Source organism: Pithys albifrons, chromosome 29, assembly GCF_047495875.1.
Source record: "Pithys albifrons albifrons isolate INPA30051 chromosome 29, PitAlb_v1, whole genome shotgun sequence".
In the NCBI taxonomy this organism is placed as follows: Eukaryota; Metazoa; Chordata; class Aves; order Passeriformes; family Thamnophilidae; genus Pithys; species Pithys albifrons.
The window spans coordinates 2,415,258-2,430,665 of NC_092486.1; the positions used below are offsets into that span (position 1 = coordinate 2,415,258).

General features: G+C 47.1%; 1 protein-coding gene across 2 annotated transcripts in view; it reads left to right on the forward strand.

The window, feature by feature from the left end:
• The window catches only part of EBF2 (EBF transcription factor 2), a 177,574-nt gene that overhangs the window by 139,324 nt on the left and 22,842 nt on the right, over positions 1 to 15,408 (forward strand). For both annotated transcript variants that reach the window (XM_071579036.1, XM_071579038.1), the window contains exons 8-10: positions 6,831 to 6,948; positions 8,679 to 8,809; positions 9,719 to 9,845. In XM_071579036.1, the coding sequence (XP_071435137.1) occupies positions 6,831 to 6,948; positions 8,679 to 8,809; positions 9,719 to 9,845 (376 nt within the window). The remainder of the gene's footprint in view (positions 1 to 6,830; positions 6,949 to 8,678; positions 8,810 to 9,718; positions 9,846 to 15,408) is intronic.

Here is a 15,408-nt window from a genome sequence, read left to right on the forward strand (position 1 = left end):
TGCCTGACCCAGCAAAAGGTGATGTTATTTTAGGTTCTGGATAAGGAAGGGAAGGACTGACTCAGCTGCGGGAGCAGAAGTGCTCAAGGAGCTCCATGTGCTCAGATCTGAGGCTCAAATAGCCACTGGGACAGAGAGTTCCCAGATTAAAAACATTAAAAACAAACCACAGATGAGACCCACTGTCTCATCCTGCATTTGTTCCACTGTGCCCCACTGATTCCTGCTTTGGATCTGACCCCCTGCCTGAAGTGCAGCAAAAGAGAAGGAAAAACTCACTGGGGCAGGTGCAGGAATGGGCTCTGGAGGTGGCAGGAGCTGGACAAGAGCTTGGCTCCAATTCCAACATGCACTGAGAAAGGGTGGAGCTGCTTTCTGGAAAAATCCTCAGGTTGGTCAGGCTGGGGAATGTGAATTTTAAGGCTAATGTGAAGTATAAACTGCCCAGGAATAAATCCAGGCTGTAAACCAAGAACTCCCAGACCACCAGGATGAGCAGGGTTTAAAACAAGAGCAATGTCAAAGGCAAAAGTTGATGTGGTTGAAAATGATTTTATGAGAGGAGCTCCATGGTTTGGTCACCTGAAATAGCAGGACATGGATCTCAGTGACCCAGGAATTGTCTCCTTCCCCTGACCCAGGAATTGCCTCCTGTCCCTGTCCCAGGAATCTTTGGAGGTTGATCCTGGAACAAGGGCCAAGTGCCCAGTTTGTTGTGTTTGCAGCAGGCTCAGGGAGGCTTTCCCAAGGAATTCCAGGAGTTGACTGATTGCTCCATGGTTTGGTCATCTGAAATAGCAGGACATGAATCTCAGTGACCCAGGAATTGTCTCCTGCCCCTTTTCCAGGAATCTTTGGAGGCTGATCCTGGAACAAGGGCCAAGTGCCCAGTTTGTTGTGTTTGCAGCAGGTTCAGGGAGGCTTTCCCAAAGAATTCCAGGAGTTGACTGATTGCTCCATGGTTTGGTCATCTGAAATAGCAGGACATGGATCTCAGTGACCCAGGAATTGTCTCCTGCCCCTGCCCCAGGAATTGTCTCCTGTCCCTGTCCCAGGAATCTTTGGAGGTTGATCCTGGAACAAGGGCCATGTGCCCAGTTTGTTGTGTTTGCAGCAGGCTCAGGGAGGCTTTCCCAAGGAATTCCAGGAGTTGACTGATTGCTCCATGGTTTGGTCACCTGAAATAGCAGGACATGGATCTCAGTGACCCAGGAATTGTCTCTTGCCCCTGCCCCAGGAATTGTCTCCTGTCCCAGGAATCTTTGGAGGTTGATCCTGGAACAAGGGCCAAGTGCCCAGTTTGTTGTGTTTGCAACAGGCTCAGGGAGGCTTTCCCAAGGAATTCCAGGAGTTGACTGATTGCTCCATGGTTTGGTCATCTGAAATAGCAGGACATGAATCTCAGTGACCCAGGAATTTTCTCCTGCCCCTTTTCCAGGAATCTTTGGAGGTTGATCCTGGAACAAGGGCCATGTGCCCAGTTGTGTTTGCAGCAGACTTGGGGTTCAGGGAGGCTTTCCCAAAGAATTCCAGGAGTTGACTGATTGCTCCATGGTTTGGTCACCTGAAATAGCAGGACATGAATCTCAGTGACCCAGGAATTGCCTCCTGTCCCTGTCCCAGGAATCTTTGGAGGTTGATCCTGGAACAAGGGCCATGTGCCCAGTTGTGTTTGCAGCAGGCTTGGGGTTCAGGGAGGCTTTCCCAAAGAATTCCAGGAGTTGACTGATTGCTCCATGGTTTGGTCATCTGAAATAGCAGGACATGGATCTCAGTGACCCAGGAATTGTCTCCTTCCCCTGACCCAGGAATTGCCTCCTGTCCCTGTCCCAGGAATCTTTGGAGGTTGATCCTGGAATAAGGGCCATGTGCCCAGTTTGTTGTGTTTGCAGCAGGCTCAGGGAGGCTTTCCCAAAGAATTCCAGGAGTTGACTGATTGCTCCATGGTTTGGTCACCTGAAATAGCAGGACATGGATCTCAGTGACCCAGGAATTGTCTCTTGCCCCTGACCCAGGAATTGTCTCCTGTCCCAGGAATCTTTGGAGGTTGATCCTGGAACAAGGGCCATGTGCCCAGTTTGTTGTGTTTGCAGCAGGCTCAGGGAGGCTTTCCCAAAGAATTCCATGGAAGTTTGGAGCAGAGAGAGGCTGCTGGCATTTTGCACATTGTTTATCTCCTTCCTGATCCAACTCTGAAGCAAACACATCCCATCCAGGCTCTCCTCCTGAATTACTCCCTCATTGACATCAATGGCAGTGCTGTCCAAGTGCAGCAGCAGGATGAGGCCTGACAGCTTTTTTTCCACTCAGCTGGAAAATAATAATAATAAGGAGGATAATTTTTTTAATCCTCACACTATATTTTTTGTTGGTTTTTTATTTTTTTTTAATATTTTAAAGTTAAAATAACATGTTGATGTGACTACAGAGTTATAAGGGAAAGTGCATCAGGAATGCAATATTGTTTCCAGATGTACAATGTCATAAAGAATTTTTTCCACACTTGGAATGGTCACAGGAATTTTTTGGAGAGAGATCATTTACACAGTGATGAGATATGTTACATGCAAGTAAATGCCTCTATGCCTGGAATGTTTGTACCATATGTCTAAATAGGTGTCTGTGGCTGAGACAGCTTTTATATATGTGGGGATGTGTATTTATTTGCACATCTGTGAGCTGAGGAGGAGCACACATTTGAATATAGGAATAGTGATATGTGTAATATAGAGAATATAGAAATACTGCAGGGGATGGGGGAGGAAAATTTGTAGTACCCAGGTGAAGGTTTGTGAAGAAATGCAACGCTCTGAGCTGTGCAGGGAGGGGAAGGAGGGGCAGAGCAGCTCAGAGAACACGAGTTTAATGTGCTGAAGGCAGTTTGTCTGCATGGCACGGGGGGGTGAACCCTCCTCGTGGTTCTGAGCAGGGATTACGTTGCAGAAACCCACCTGGGAGACACAACAACGTGGAGATACAGCACAGGCACTTCTTCAGCGCTGCTGGGGAGTCTTTGCTGTGTGTCTGTGGCCTCAGGGCTGAGCACAAGACCCTGTAGGTGAGCAGAGAGAAATTAAGGAATGCTGAAAACACTCTTGGAACTCTGGAACTTCCTCAGTGTTCCTTGAGGTGGGACCTGTGTCTGGGAGGACACGTTGCCCTCTCTGCTCCCTGCTTGGTTGTCCTCTGAAACTCCAGCATTAGTGTTTGATCCAGGTGGCACAAAATGTTGAGCTTTTATGCTGTCTGTGTCCAAATTTGGCCCTCAGAATCCAGGACCTACCTGATGTATGTTGTTGTTCTCAGACCATTCCCTTAGGATGAAATTTTCCATTAACTACTCATTTTAGGCAAAAGACCATCCACTGGATGGGCAAAGACTCCAAATTATCACACACAAGCAGTGGTGCCATCAGATCAAGGAAAGAAAAAGGCAGCAAACCCCTTTGCCAGTGATTTGCTCTGGGCCAAAGTGAGAATTTAAATCTCCAGGGAGGTTTGCCCATCACGTTTCATTGGCACTAAATGGAGGGATCCTTAAAAAAGAGGCTTGGACTGGTTTATGACATTGGGAGAACAAGTGCTGTGGGTAAATACGTGTTCAGAGGGGTATGGGCAAAAATGCACAGAAATGGTTAACAAGGTAATGGTAAGAAACGTTGACCTTGATTTGTTTAGCTAAGATGTAAAGATTTTTGAAGGTCAAAGGTGTTCTTGTGTAGTGTTTTGGAGTCTAACTGTGTCTGACCCTCTAACATTAAGCTGCTGTGGCCTGCAGTTTTGAAGAGTGAAGCAAACCAGGGGGAAAGAGGGAAGGGGGAGAGAACAGGAAATGGAGTGAGGTGTTTCAGGAAGTTGTCAGGAGTTGACTGATTGATTCCAGATGGAAAGGGTCACCCGTCGTGACCCAGGAAATACTCACTGGGGGAAAGCAGTTGGCTTGTGAGAGGGAAGGGCCTGGGAGTTGGGGACCAGAGTGGAATGCACATTCCTCTTCCTTTTATCCATAAAACATTGTTTTTTAATCTCCAGTATGAAGCAGTTGTGTGGTGATGTCCACCAGGCAACGGGGAATGGCTGGAGCAAAGTGGAGAAGCTCAGCTGGTTTTGTGTCCACAGTCTCACAGGTTCTTGCTCCACATCACGGGTGATGAGTTGGGCAGAGGTGTCATGGCAATGACAAAGGTCTCTGCTGGCCTTCAGCAGTGCCTCGGAGATTCTGCAAACGAGGTCCAAACCTTGGGTTTCACATCTGAACTTCGTGTCTCCTCCTGTCCCTGTATCTGTTTGTCCTGGGTCCCAGCCTGTGACACGCCAAGAGGCTCCAACCCTCCTGTGATGAGTGGGAGGGGTGAATAAAAATGGAACCACTCCTGAGGAGTGGTCTGGAAGTGCATCTTCCCTTCTTTCTGGCCCAGGGAGTAGAGGATGCTCAACCACTTCTCTTCTGGACTGTTTCATGCTATGGGGACCTCTAAATCTCTTGCCAAATGTGGATCTGATAATATGGACAACATTTACAGCCAAATAATTACTCAAAGACTGATCTCTGCTCCCCATGAGCAGTGACAGGATTCAGGGAACAGCTGGGGCTGTGCCAGGGCAGGGGCAGGTTGGACATCAGGGAAAGGTTCTTCCCCCAGGGGGTGGTGGGCACTGAACAGGGTTTGGGCACTGCCCCAAGGCTGCCAGAGCTCCAGGAGGGTTTGGATGATCCTCTGAGGGACAGGGTGGGATTGTTGGGGTGTCTGTGCAGGGCCAGGGGTTGGATTGATGGAGGCAGGGAGGGAGGGGGGGAAGGAGGGAGGGAGGGAGGAAGGGATGGATGGATGGATGGATGGATGGATGGATGGATGGATGGATGGATGGATGGATGGGTGGATGGATGGATGGATGGATGGATGGATGGATGGATGGATGGATGGATGGGATGGATGATCCCTGTGGGTCCCTCCAATCTTGGGTTATTCCATAATCTCAGAGCTCCAGGAGCGTTTGGATGATCCTCTGAGGGACTTGGTGGGATTGTTGGGGTATCTGTGCAGGGCCAGGGGCTGGCTGGCTGGCTGGCTGGCTGGCTGGCTGGCTGGCTGGATGGATGGATGGATGGATGGATGGATGATCCCTGTGGGTCCCTCCCATCTTGGGTTATTCCATAATCTCAGAGCTCCAGGAGCGTTTGGATGATCCTCTGAGGGACTGGGTGGGATTGTTGGGGTGTCTGTGCAGGGCCAGGGGCTGGCTGGCTGGCTGGCTGGCTGGCTGGCTGGCTGGCTGGATGGATGGATGGATGGATGATCCCTGTGGGTCCCTCCCATCTTGGGTTATTCCATAATCTCAGAGCTCCAGGAGCGTTTGGATGATCCTCTGAGGGACTGGGTGGGATTGTTGGGGTGTCTGTGCAGGGCCAGGGGTTGGATGGATGATCCTTGTGGATGTTTCAGCTCAGGCTGTTCTCTCAGGTCCACTCCAAGCCTGTCCATGCTCTCAGTGTCTCCCACTGAGGGCGTGTGGGTGTGTTTTTATCCCACAGAACCTCAGGGAGATGTGCATATTCTCCAGTGTAACTGTATATGTATGATCACTCTTTATTTACATTTGGTTACAATTTAAACACTTGTCGTAAATATTTCAGACACTGGAATAATTCAGGGCTATTCCCCTGTTGCCACAGTGTGCTCTGTGCTGGCCAGTGAGAGATTAAAATTTATTTCCATTGTTTAAGGGAAAATAATGAAGTGCATCTGAGTGGGCTCAGCGATGTCATGTCCCTTTGGACAGAGACACACTCCACCCTCATGTGCAATGAGGAAATCAGTTGGCACACAAAAGCAACACATTTTGGGACAAGAATGCTTGAGGAGTATAAAAGTACAGCATGACAAGAGCCTTTTGGAATGAATTAAGAGTTGTCTCGAGAAAGAAAGTATTCTTCAAGCTCTCATAGTCCCGGGGAGGGCAAGGTTTGTCCTCTCTGTGCTGAGGGGAGTTTTAGCAACAGTTGGAGCCTGACATTCTCCTGCCTGGACTGGGACAGCTGTGCAAGTCCATGAACACTCCAGGGTTTGGCTCTCCCCAGCTCTGAATTACTGTGGGTGTGTCCATGGGATGGAATTGAGCTGATTTACACCAACTAATGGTCAAAAGTTGAAGGTTTCAATATGATACATCTTTTTTTTCAGGAGTTAAAAGACTCCTGAAAGACTCCTCAGTTTGTTCATATTTCCTAATAGTTTGTGGTTTTAGGGCACACATATTTCTGGATTTATGGGATTTAGAGCTTTGGATGTTGTAAAAATTAAAGAGGGATTAATTAACATATACAGTTACTTCCTCTAAGAGTTCAAATGCTGCTGGAGCCCAACCCTGGAGAGTGAGATTTAAAAAACTGCTGCTGAATTTGGAGTCCTCAGATGATTTTCAGGAGGCACTGATGGTCAGAACCAGACCTGAGGAAGATGCAGGGCCATTTGCATGAATGTGCAGCCAGCAGATGGCCTGGAGCCTGCAGAGGGTCCCCGGGCACGGTGCTGTGCCCGCTGAACACAACCCTCTGTGCCACCAGCAATGCCACAGGGCACCTCAGGAATGTTCAGTGCCATCTGCAGGGCTGGGCATGACACAGGGAGGTGTTTATGCAGCCCTTAGGATGCTGTGGCACATGGAATTAATGCAGGGAATGAAAGCTGCAGATCTTTCCTCCCCTCCTTGTCAGGGAGCAATCCCTGGTGCTGTTCTACAAACACAGCTGAAGAATTAATACTTTAAAAGTTGGCTTGCCAAGCACATCGTTTACCTGCCTGCTTTCTGTTCCCTTCCCAAACACCCAGGTGGTGCTATCAACGACAGTGAACGTGGATGGGCACGTGCTGGCAGTGTCTGACAACATGTTTGTCCACAACAACTCCAAGCACGGGAGGAGAGCGCGGAGACTCGACCCCTCCGAAGGTGGGACATTTGTATGGAGAGCAGAGCACGAGGAATGCAAAACCCACATTACCCATTCCTCACTTTCTGTTTGTTTGGAGGAGGGAAGCAGAGCCAAGGGGGAGCTACAGCCCCTCAGGGGGTTTAGAGAAGGAAGAGGCAGGAAAACAGTGTCTCCTGCATGCAAAATGTGCTCCTCTTCACATCTCAGGGCCTGGCTCCCCCTCCCCCTCCAATTTATTAATTAGTATGTGCTGCAAAGATGCAAACCACACAAAACATCGACATTTCAGCCTCCTCACTCAGCTGGGCTAGGTTTGATTTCAGGCAAATTAGGCAGCATGACATCTTAGTCAAACAGAGCTGCAGCAGCACGAGATGTGTATGGAAAAGTGTCACCAGTTCCCTCCAACAAACCCACACGGAGAATAACGAAGCACAGAGGGAGCTGCTGCTAATTGGGGGCAGTTTGTTTGGTTAAGCCCAGCTCAGGATGGTTTGGGCTCTGCATTAAAGCCATTCCAAAGCCTTGGATCTGTTAAGGCTCAAAATGCACGGCCCCTCCTCTCCCTCTTCATTCCCAACCCATCCCAGCTCCCTTCCAAAGTGCTGGAAAAAGCTCCCAGTGGCTGCTTTTCCCTGCCCTGCAGCCTCTGAAAGTGAGAAGAGCTGCTGATGTTAGTAAAAAAGACAAGCAAGGATATTATTTCATTATAATGTTTTGCTGCCCCACTCCTTAACTGTGCCCTGTATCAACCTGAAAGAAGAATTAATGAACTGGAAGAAAATGATTGAATCAGTAAAGAATTCAGAGTGGTGTTAATTCTCCCCCAGCGGGCAGTGAAATGGTAGAAGGAAAATCCCAGGATTCCTGGCCTAGGAAGCCATCCAGTTTTTCCTTGACTGATTGGATGTGATTGACTGGCTGTTCAAAGGAGTCTCATGTTTTTGGAGCACTGCCAAAGTTCCCCTCCACCTCTGACCCTGTCAACATTGGGAATGGAGTGATGGATTGACTTTGGTTATGGCCTGGAAACCATATTGGGTTCCTGATGGGATGTATAGTCCAGAGGCCTTGAACATATGGAAGAGAGAAGGAAAAAAAAATCTACTCTATAAAATCAAGAAAATTATTAGAAATTGTCTCCTGATAGGAATTGGAGGAGACATTTGATATTCCCATATCTTTTTTCACCCATTGAGAAACTTAACAAATCTGCCTCTCCCTTTGTGCTGCACAGGGTTTGGGTTTGGGTGATCAGATGCTAATGAGGGGGTGTTGGTTTTTCCCCTTAAACAGCCTCTGCACAATCATTTCAGTGTTTTATTTTTGCACCAACTACAGTTGGCCTATTAGGCTTTAATGACACCATGTTAAGTGCCAGTAATGAATAGGCAAGTAATTAACACTTGCAAGGCAGAAAACACAGTTTATTTATTTATTTATTTATTCATTTATTTATTTATTCATTCATTCATTCATTCATTCATTTATTCATTTATTCATTTATTTATTTACTGGGGTTTGTGGAAGAGCAAAACAGCCTTAAGGGGTGAATGGCTGGAGGGGACTTGGCCAAGTCAGAAGTTCCCAGGTGTGGACAGGAGAAGTTTTTCCAGTCTACACTTTGGGAATCTTGATGCTCACACGATTTCACCACTCTGCTCCAAGGATTTACACCCAGTATTCCAAACAAAACTCCACAAAACCCCCTGACATGATGCTCTGCTGTCTTTTCTCTTTGGTTCAGCCACCCCCTGCATCAAAGCCATCAGCCCCAGCGAGGGGTGGACCACGGGCGGGGCCATGGTGATCATCATCGGGGACAACTTCTTCGATGGGCTGCAGGTCGTGTTTGGGACCATGCTGGTGTGGAGTGAGGTGGGTGGAGACCCTCCTGCTCTGAGGAGGAGCTGTGTCAGTCCCTGAGAGGGTGATGGGGAGGGTGGGCCATGGTAACCTTTGTGGAGGGAAATCCTGGAATGTGTTTTCCTTGCTGTGTGATAATAATTTTTGAGAGCAACTGCTCAGTGAGATCCAGAATGGAATGGAACAATCCTGGGCACCTGGGGACAGGTAAAGGGAGACAAATAAAGAAAGGGTTAGAGTTTGGGAAGGAGGAAGAGTTCCCTCTGGGTTAGAGTTTGGGAAGGAGGAAGAATCTCCTCTGGGTTAGAGTTTGGGAAGGAGGAAGAGGTCCCTCTGGGTTAGAGTTTGGGAAGGAGGAAGAGTTCCCTCTAGGTCAGAGTTTGGGAATGAGGAAGAATCTCCTCTGGGTTAGAGTTTGGGAAGGAGGAAGAGTTCCCTCTGGTCCAGGGATAAGGCAGCAATTAACCAATGGCTTAACAGCCCAAGTTTCCTGATGGCAATTCATCCTAAAATGTGTGTCCCTCTCCTGGAGGCAAGAAACTGGACCAGATGTGTCACTTTGTGTCTCCTGTGTTGGAGTAAACCTTTCTGCTGAGGTCTGTCATGGCAGGACAGAGGGTAATGGTTTTAAACCAGAAGAGGGATATAAGGAAGACATTTTTTAGGATGAGGGCAATGATGCCCTGGCACAGGTGCCCAGAGAAGCTGTGGCTGTCCCATCCCTGGAAGTGTCCAAGGCCAGGTGAGAGCAACCTGGGACAATGGAAGGTGTCCCTGCCCATGGCAGGGGGTGGGATGGGATGATTTTCAAAGGACCTTTCCAGTCCAAACCTTTTGTTACTCTTTTATTATTCCATTATCTACTTGGGGAGTAAATAAGTGGCACAGACACCTAATTGTGCCTCTCTGCTGTCATTGCAGCTCATCACCCCTCACGCCATCCGGGTCCAGACCCCTCCCCGGCACATTCCTGGCGTCGTGGAGGTGACATTGTCCTACAAGTCCAAGCAGTTCTGCAAAGGGGCACCAGGCAGGTTTATTTACACAGGTGGGTGACTGATTGAGGCTGGAGGAGCTGGAGCTCCCAGTGACCTGTTTTGGTAACTGGTATTGACAACTCTCCTTCCTTCCTTCCTTCCTTCCTTCCTTCCTTCCTTCCTTCCTTCCTTCCTTCCTTCCTTCCTTCCTTCCTTCCTTCCTTCCTTCCTTCCTTCCTTCCTTCCTTCCTTCCTTCCTTCCTTCCTTCCTTCCTTCCTTCCTTCCTTCCTTCCTTCCTTCCTTCCTTCCTTCCTTCCTTCCTTCCTTCCTTCCTTCCTTCCTTCCTTCCTTTCCTTCCTTTCCTTCCTTTCCTTCCTTTCCTTCCTTTCCTTTCCTTCCTTTCCTTCCTTTCCTTCCTTTCCTTCCTTTCCTTCCTTTCCTTCCTTTCCTTCCTTTCCTTCCTTCCTTTCCTTCCTTTCCTTCCTTTCCTTCCATCCTTTCCATCCTTTCCTTCTCCTTCCTTTGAGTCAACTCAAATGGATCAGGACCAATCAAATCCCCGCTCAGATACCCTCACATTTCACCACCTTGCATGTGCTTTAGAAGAAGAAAGACTATTCATTTTTTAGTTTTTATTACAAATTTAAATGCAAAATTCTTCTTTTTTCTGCTCCTTGAGGTCCTTCCCATGGTGTCTTCAGCACAACCCTTCCTGAGGCCCAGCTGTTGGTGCCTGTGCTGAACACAGGAAGGGGTCATAAAAATGTGTGTTCCTCCAGAAGAAAAATCTTATTATTGTTGTAAAGTTGTTTTGAGTGCAGAAAAGTCTTATTATTGTTATAAAGTTGTTTTGAGTGCAAGACTGGCTTGGGCCATGTAGGGGGACGTGAGTCAGCCCAGTTGACTCGGTCACATTGCAGTGATTGCACCAGAAAGGATGGGAAGATGTAACAGGAGCCAGCAGGAAAGAAAGTTAAACCTCCTCTCCCTGTTTTCCTGCTGTCCCTGGCACAGGGATGTGTTGGCATCCTCTGAGGAGCGAGTGGGTGCTCTGCCATCTGCTGTGCCACCTCTCTGGAGCTGGTGGAGCGAGGGTGGCACAGACACTTCCCAAGCTGCTCTCCAGGAACCTGCAGCTCTCCCAGCAGGGCAGGCAACACGAGAAGCAGAGCCAGGAGGGAGGCAGAGCCTCACCTGGGCAACCAATTCCCCAGGTTGTTGCTGTTAACAGGAATCAAAACAACTTCTCAGCTTGGAAAATAACAGGGTGGCACTTTTTTTTCCCTCTCCCTGTGCTGGCAGAGAAGGGCTGTGATGCTGTGAACAAAAGCACTGGGTTTGAAGCCACATCTTGGTCACAACTCCCACAGCCTTTGGACCACTTGGCCAGTTTCTGTCAGGTCTTCTCAGCAAGGTTGGAGCACCAAAACTGCAGGTTTTTAATGAAATCTCAATTAATCCCTGACTGGAAGAAAGGGGGAAGAGCTTGACCATGTTATGAGACAGCAGAGAATCTGCTTAGAGCCTTAACAAAGCAGGTTGTTGGAATGTGTGAATCCATGGAAATGGAAATAGGAAAATATCCTCAGTTTCAGCAGCTTTGTTGGGAAAAATGTAGCAGAAAAACCTCCCAACTTTTATATATATATATATATATATATACACACACATGCATTTTTAATATATATTTATAAATTTTTAATATTTTATATATTTTATGTAATTATAAATATATAAATATATAATATATATTTTAATCTTTATGAAATAAATTAAAAGATAAAAATTAATATATAATATATAAAAACAAAAATATAAAAATATAATAAAATATATAAAATATATATAATATATAAAATATATAATATATAAAATATATAATATATAAAATATATTATATAATAAAATGAATATATAATATATAAATATAATAGAAATAATGTAATATTTAAGTAATAATTTAAATAAATAATTAAATTTAAAGTCATGATGATTTAAAAAATATATTTAAATATAATAAAGATAATAGAATAGAATAGAATATCATATAATGTAATGTAATAGAATAGAATAGAATAAATAGAATAGAATATTATATATAATACAATAAAGATATAATATATATGGAATAAAATATAATGTATATAAAATAATGAATAGGAAAGTTTTTTATAATTCTTTATAACCTGGACATCATAACAAAAATCTGTGTTCCCTTTTTTTTTCCTGATAATTGAAGTTTATTATTTTCTCGAATATTTTTAGTGCTGATCACTACCTCAGTTGCCTCTAAAAATGAGAATTTCTCCTCTAAACCCCTTCTCTTTACGCTCAGTGTGGTCTTGACAAAGCCCTCAGAAATTCAGACATTGAGCATCAGGCCCAGAGGACTGAAAAGTGGGAAATGCTGCACCCTGAGAGCAGGGGAAGGTGCAGCTGTGGCAGAACTGGCAAGAGCAGCAAGAACAGCCCAGGCACCGTCAGGGTCAGCTTGAATCGAGTCCTTCACAATCAGCAAGTGCTGAGGTAGAACCTCTGATGGAAAACACGAAGGGTCAAGTCATGTGGAAAGCAGAGTAGGAGGCTGTGGGTGCCTCACAGGGGGAACAAGGATAATTATTCATATAAAACCAGACCTCAGAAGCTTTTTCAGGGCTTTAATGCATCAGAAATGGGCAACCAGCTACAGATGGATGTGCTCCTGTTTTATGGGTGTTGCCACAGGAGGATGGAGATAAACTCCTTGTCCCTGGTCATACAGGAAAGACAGAGAGGGAAAGATCTCACAAGTTCTAGTCATGCCCTTCAACTGCCAGAACATCAATACTCCCCTAAAAACATGGAAACAGCACCAATCTTAGTCAGTATTTTATCTATCTGTACCCCCAATATTTAATATACAATCAACTAATTATGCTCAGCCTGATTATCCTGGAGCTTTTCTTTTGCTTCCTTTCGTTTTTAAAGAGCCACAGTAAGATTGTTTGAAGGAGCAAAATGATAAACCCTTGAAAAGGTGAATATAAAAATTAGATATACATTTCAAGGGTAAATGTAAATGCCACAGAGGAGCTGTAATGGGAGCTCATAATGGGTATTCATAATGGGCTCTGCAAAGTGTGCTGTGCTGGCACTGCTGCAGTTCTGGGGCTGTCAGCATTTCCACTCCAAAGTGGGATCCTTCAGGGCGCTGCAGCTCAGCCATCAAACTCCCCTCATGGCCAGGATGGGATGGGTGGACTTTTCCAGAAGGTTCCCAGATGGAAAACTTGTGAGAGCAAAGCCAAGAGGATCCTACAGATTTGTGAGGATGTACTGGAGAGAAGAGCCAAAATCGGGAGAAATGGCTCGTTAGGTGGTAATGGCAGCTGATGAACATCTCTAGTTGCTGAGTGTATACCTGAAGGGAGAGATAAAAGACTTGAAATGAGAGATTAAAAGCCTATTTTTGAATAACCACAGCTAAATTCTCAGTCCCTGTGTGTACCTCAGCACTGTCTGGAACTGCCTGAAGGGAAGTTGTGGCCAGGTGGGGGTTGGTCTCTTCTCCCAGGCACTCAGCAATAGGACAAGGGGGCACGATGGGCTCAAGCTCTGCCAGGGGAAGTTTAGGTTGGATATCAGAAAGAAATTCTTTGCAGAGAGAGTGCTCAGGGATTGGAATGGGCTGCCCAGAGAGGGGGTGGATTCCCCATCCCTGGAGGGTTTGAAACTGAGCTTGGCCGTGGCACTGAGTGCCATGATCTGGTAAAGGGACTGGAGTTGGACCAAGGGTTGGACCTGATGATCTTGGAGGGCTTTTCCAACCCAATCCATTCTATGATTCTGTCATTCTGTGAATGTGGCACTGAGGGAGAATCCACCAGGTCTTGATCCAACCCCACTTTGATCACCAGCCCAGGGCACTCTGTGCCCTGGGCTGGTGATCAAAGTAGGATTGGATCAAGGGTTGGACTTGATGATCTCAGAGGGCTTTTCCAACCCAAATGATTCTATGATCTCAGCACTCTCCACAGCTCCCTGACAGGAGGTTGTACCCAGGGGAGGTTGGTCTCTTCTCTCAGGCAACCAACAGCAGGACAAGAGGGCAGGGACTTAAGCTCTGCCAGGGGAAGTTTAGGTTGGATATCAGAAAGAAATTCTTTGCAGAGAGAGTGCTCAGGGATTGGAATGGGCTGCCCAGAGAGGGGGTGGATTCCCCATCCCTGGAGGGTTTGAACCTGAGCTTGGCCGTGGCACTGAGTGCCATGATCTGGTAAAGGGACTGGAGTTGGACCAAGGGTTGGACTTGATGATCTCAGAGGGCTTTTCCAACCCAATCCATTCTAGGATTCTACCTCAGTGTGGTGAGGGCACAGGTTGCACACAAATCCCCATGTTCTGAATTGCTTTTCTCCCATCAGCTCTTCCTGAAACAACAAGACATTTGTTCTCTGCTAATCTCCAAGTAGCCTCATATTCTGCTTTTAATACCACACAAATTCAAACCCTCTGCTGCTGTGAGTGGTGCCATTAGTGTTGCCTTGGCTTCAATAACATCACTCCAGCTGAGGGCATGTCCTGCAGGCTTTGATAGCTCAGATCTGCTCCCAGCTCTGCATTTACCTTGTCACAGAGATGCTAACCTGGAAATGTGTGTATCAGGCAGGCTTGGAACATCATTTTCCTTGCTCAGAAATCCTCCAGGGGTTCCCCTGTCAGAGCAGTGCAATATCAAAGCATGTCTAGGAAAGGCTGGACTCGAGGTTGTGCTGCATCAGACCCTGTGCCACGTCCCAGGGATAGGAGGGTCTGGTTTGCTAAAATTGTGGGGAGATTTGAGGAGGTCTTGTGGGACAAAACAACATTTCCAAGGATGCAGAGAGCTGTGGGTTGGAAAGTGAGTTCACTTGTCCAGGACTCCGCTGAGGTGACAGAAAACACGTGTTGCTGTCACTGCTTTAACCTGTGAGAGACACGTGGGATAAGAGACTTCCAGGGGCTGAGGGGCCTGCAGGGAAGCCAGAGAGGGTTCCTTCCTCAGGAACTGGAGTGATGGGTCAAGGAGTGATGGATTCAGACTGAAAGAAGGGAAATTCAGGTTAGATATATGAGGGTGGGCAGGCCCTGGCTGCCCCATCCCTGGGAGTGTCCAAGGCCAGGCTGGAGCCCCCTGGGACAGTGGGAGGTGTCCCTGCCCATGGCAGGGGTTGAGACTGGATAATCTTGAAGGTCTCTTCCAACCCAAACCATTCCATGATTCCATGTGCTGGTTTAGATGGGATATTGGGAAGAAATCCTTCCTTCCCTGGAAGGGTGAGGAGGGGTTGGGATGGAATTCCCAGAGAAGCTGTGGCTGCTCCATCCCTGGGAGTGCCCAAGGCCAGGTTGGAGCCACCTGGGACAGTGGGAGGAGTCCCTGCCCGGGGCAGGAGGTGGAATGGAGGATCCTTGAGATCCCTTCCAATCCAAACCATTCCATGATTCAAGATCCAAGGTATCTTTGGTCTGTGTTACCCTCTTTAGGGCTGGACATTCCCCTGTGGTCACTGCTCTCCCTCTGGCCCACCTTGCTGGGGTCAGGACACTTCTGGAGTGTCCATATTTTGTTTCTGCTGGCTGACCTCTGATCTGCTTTGTGGAGTAAAGCAAAG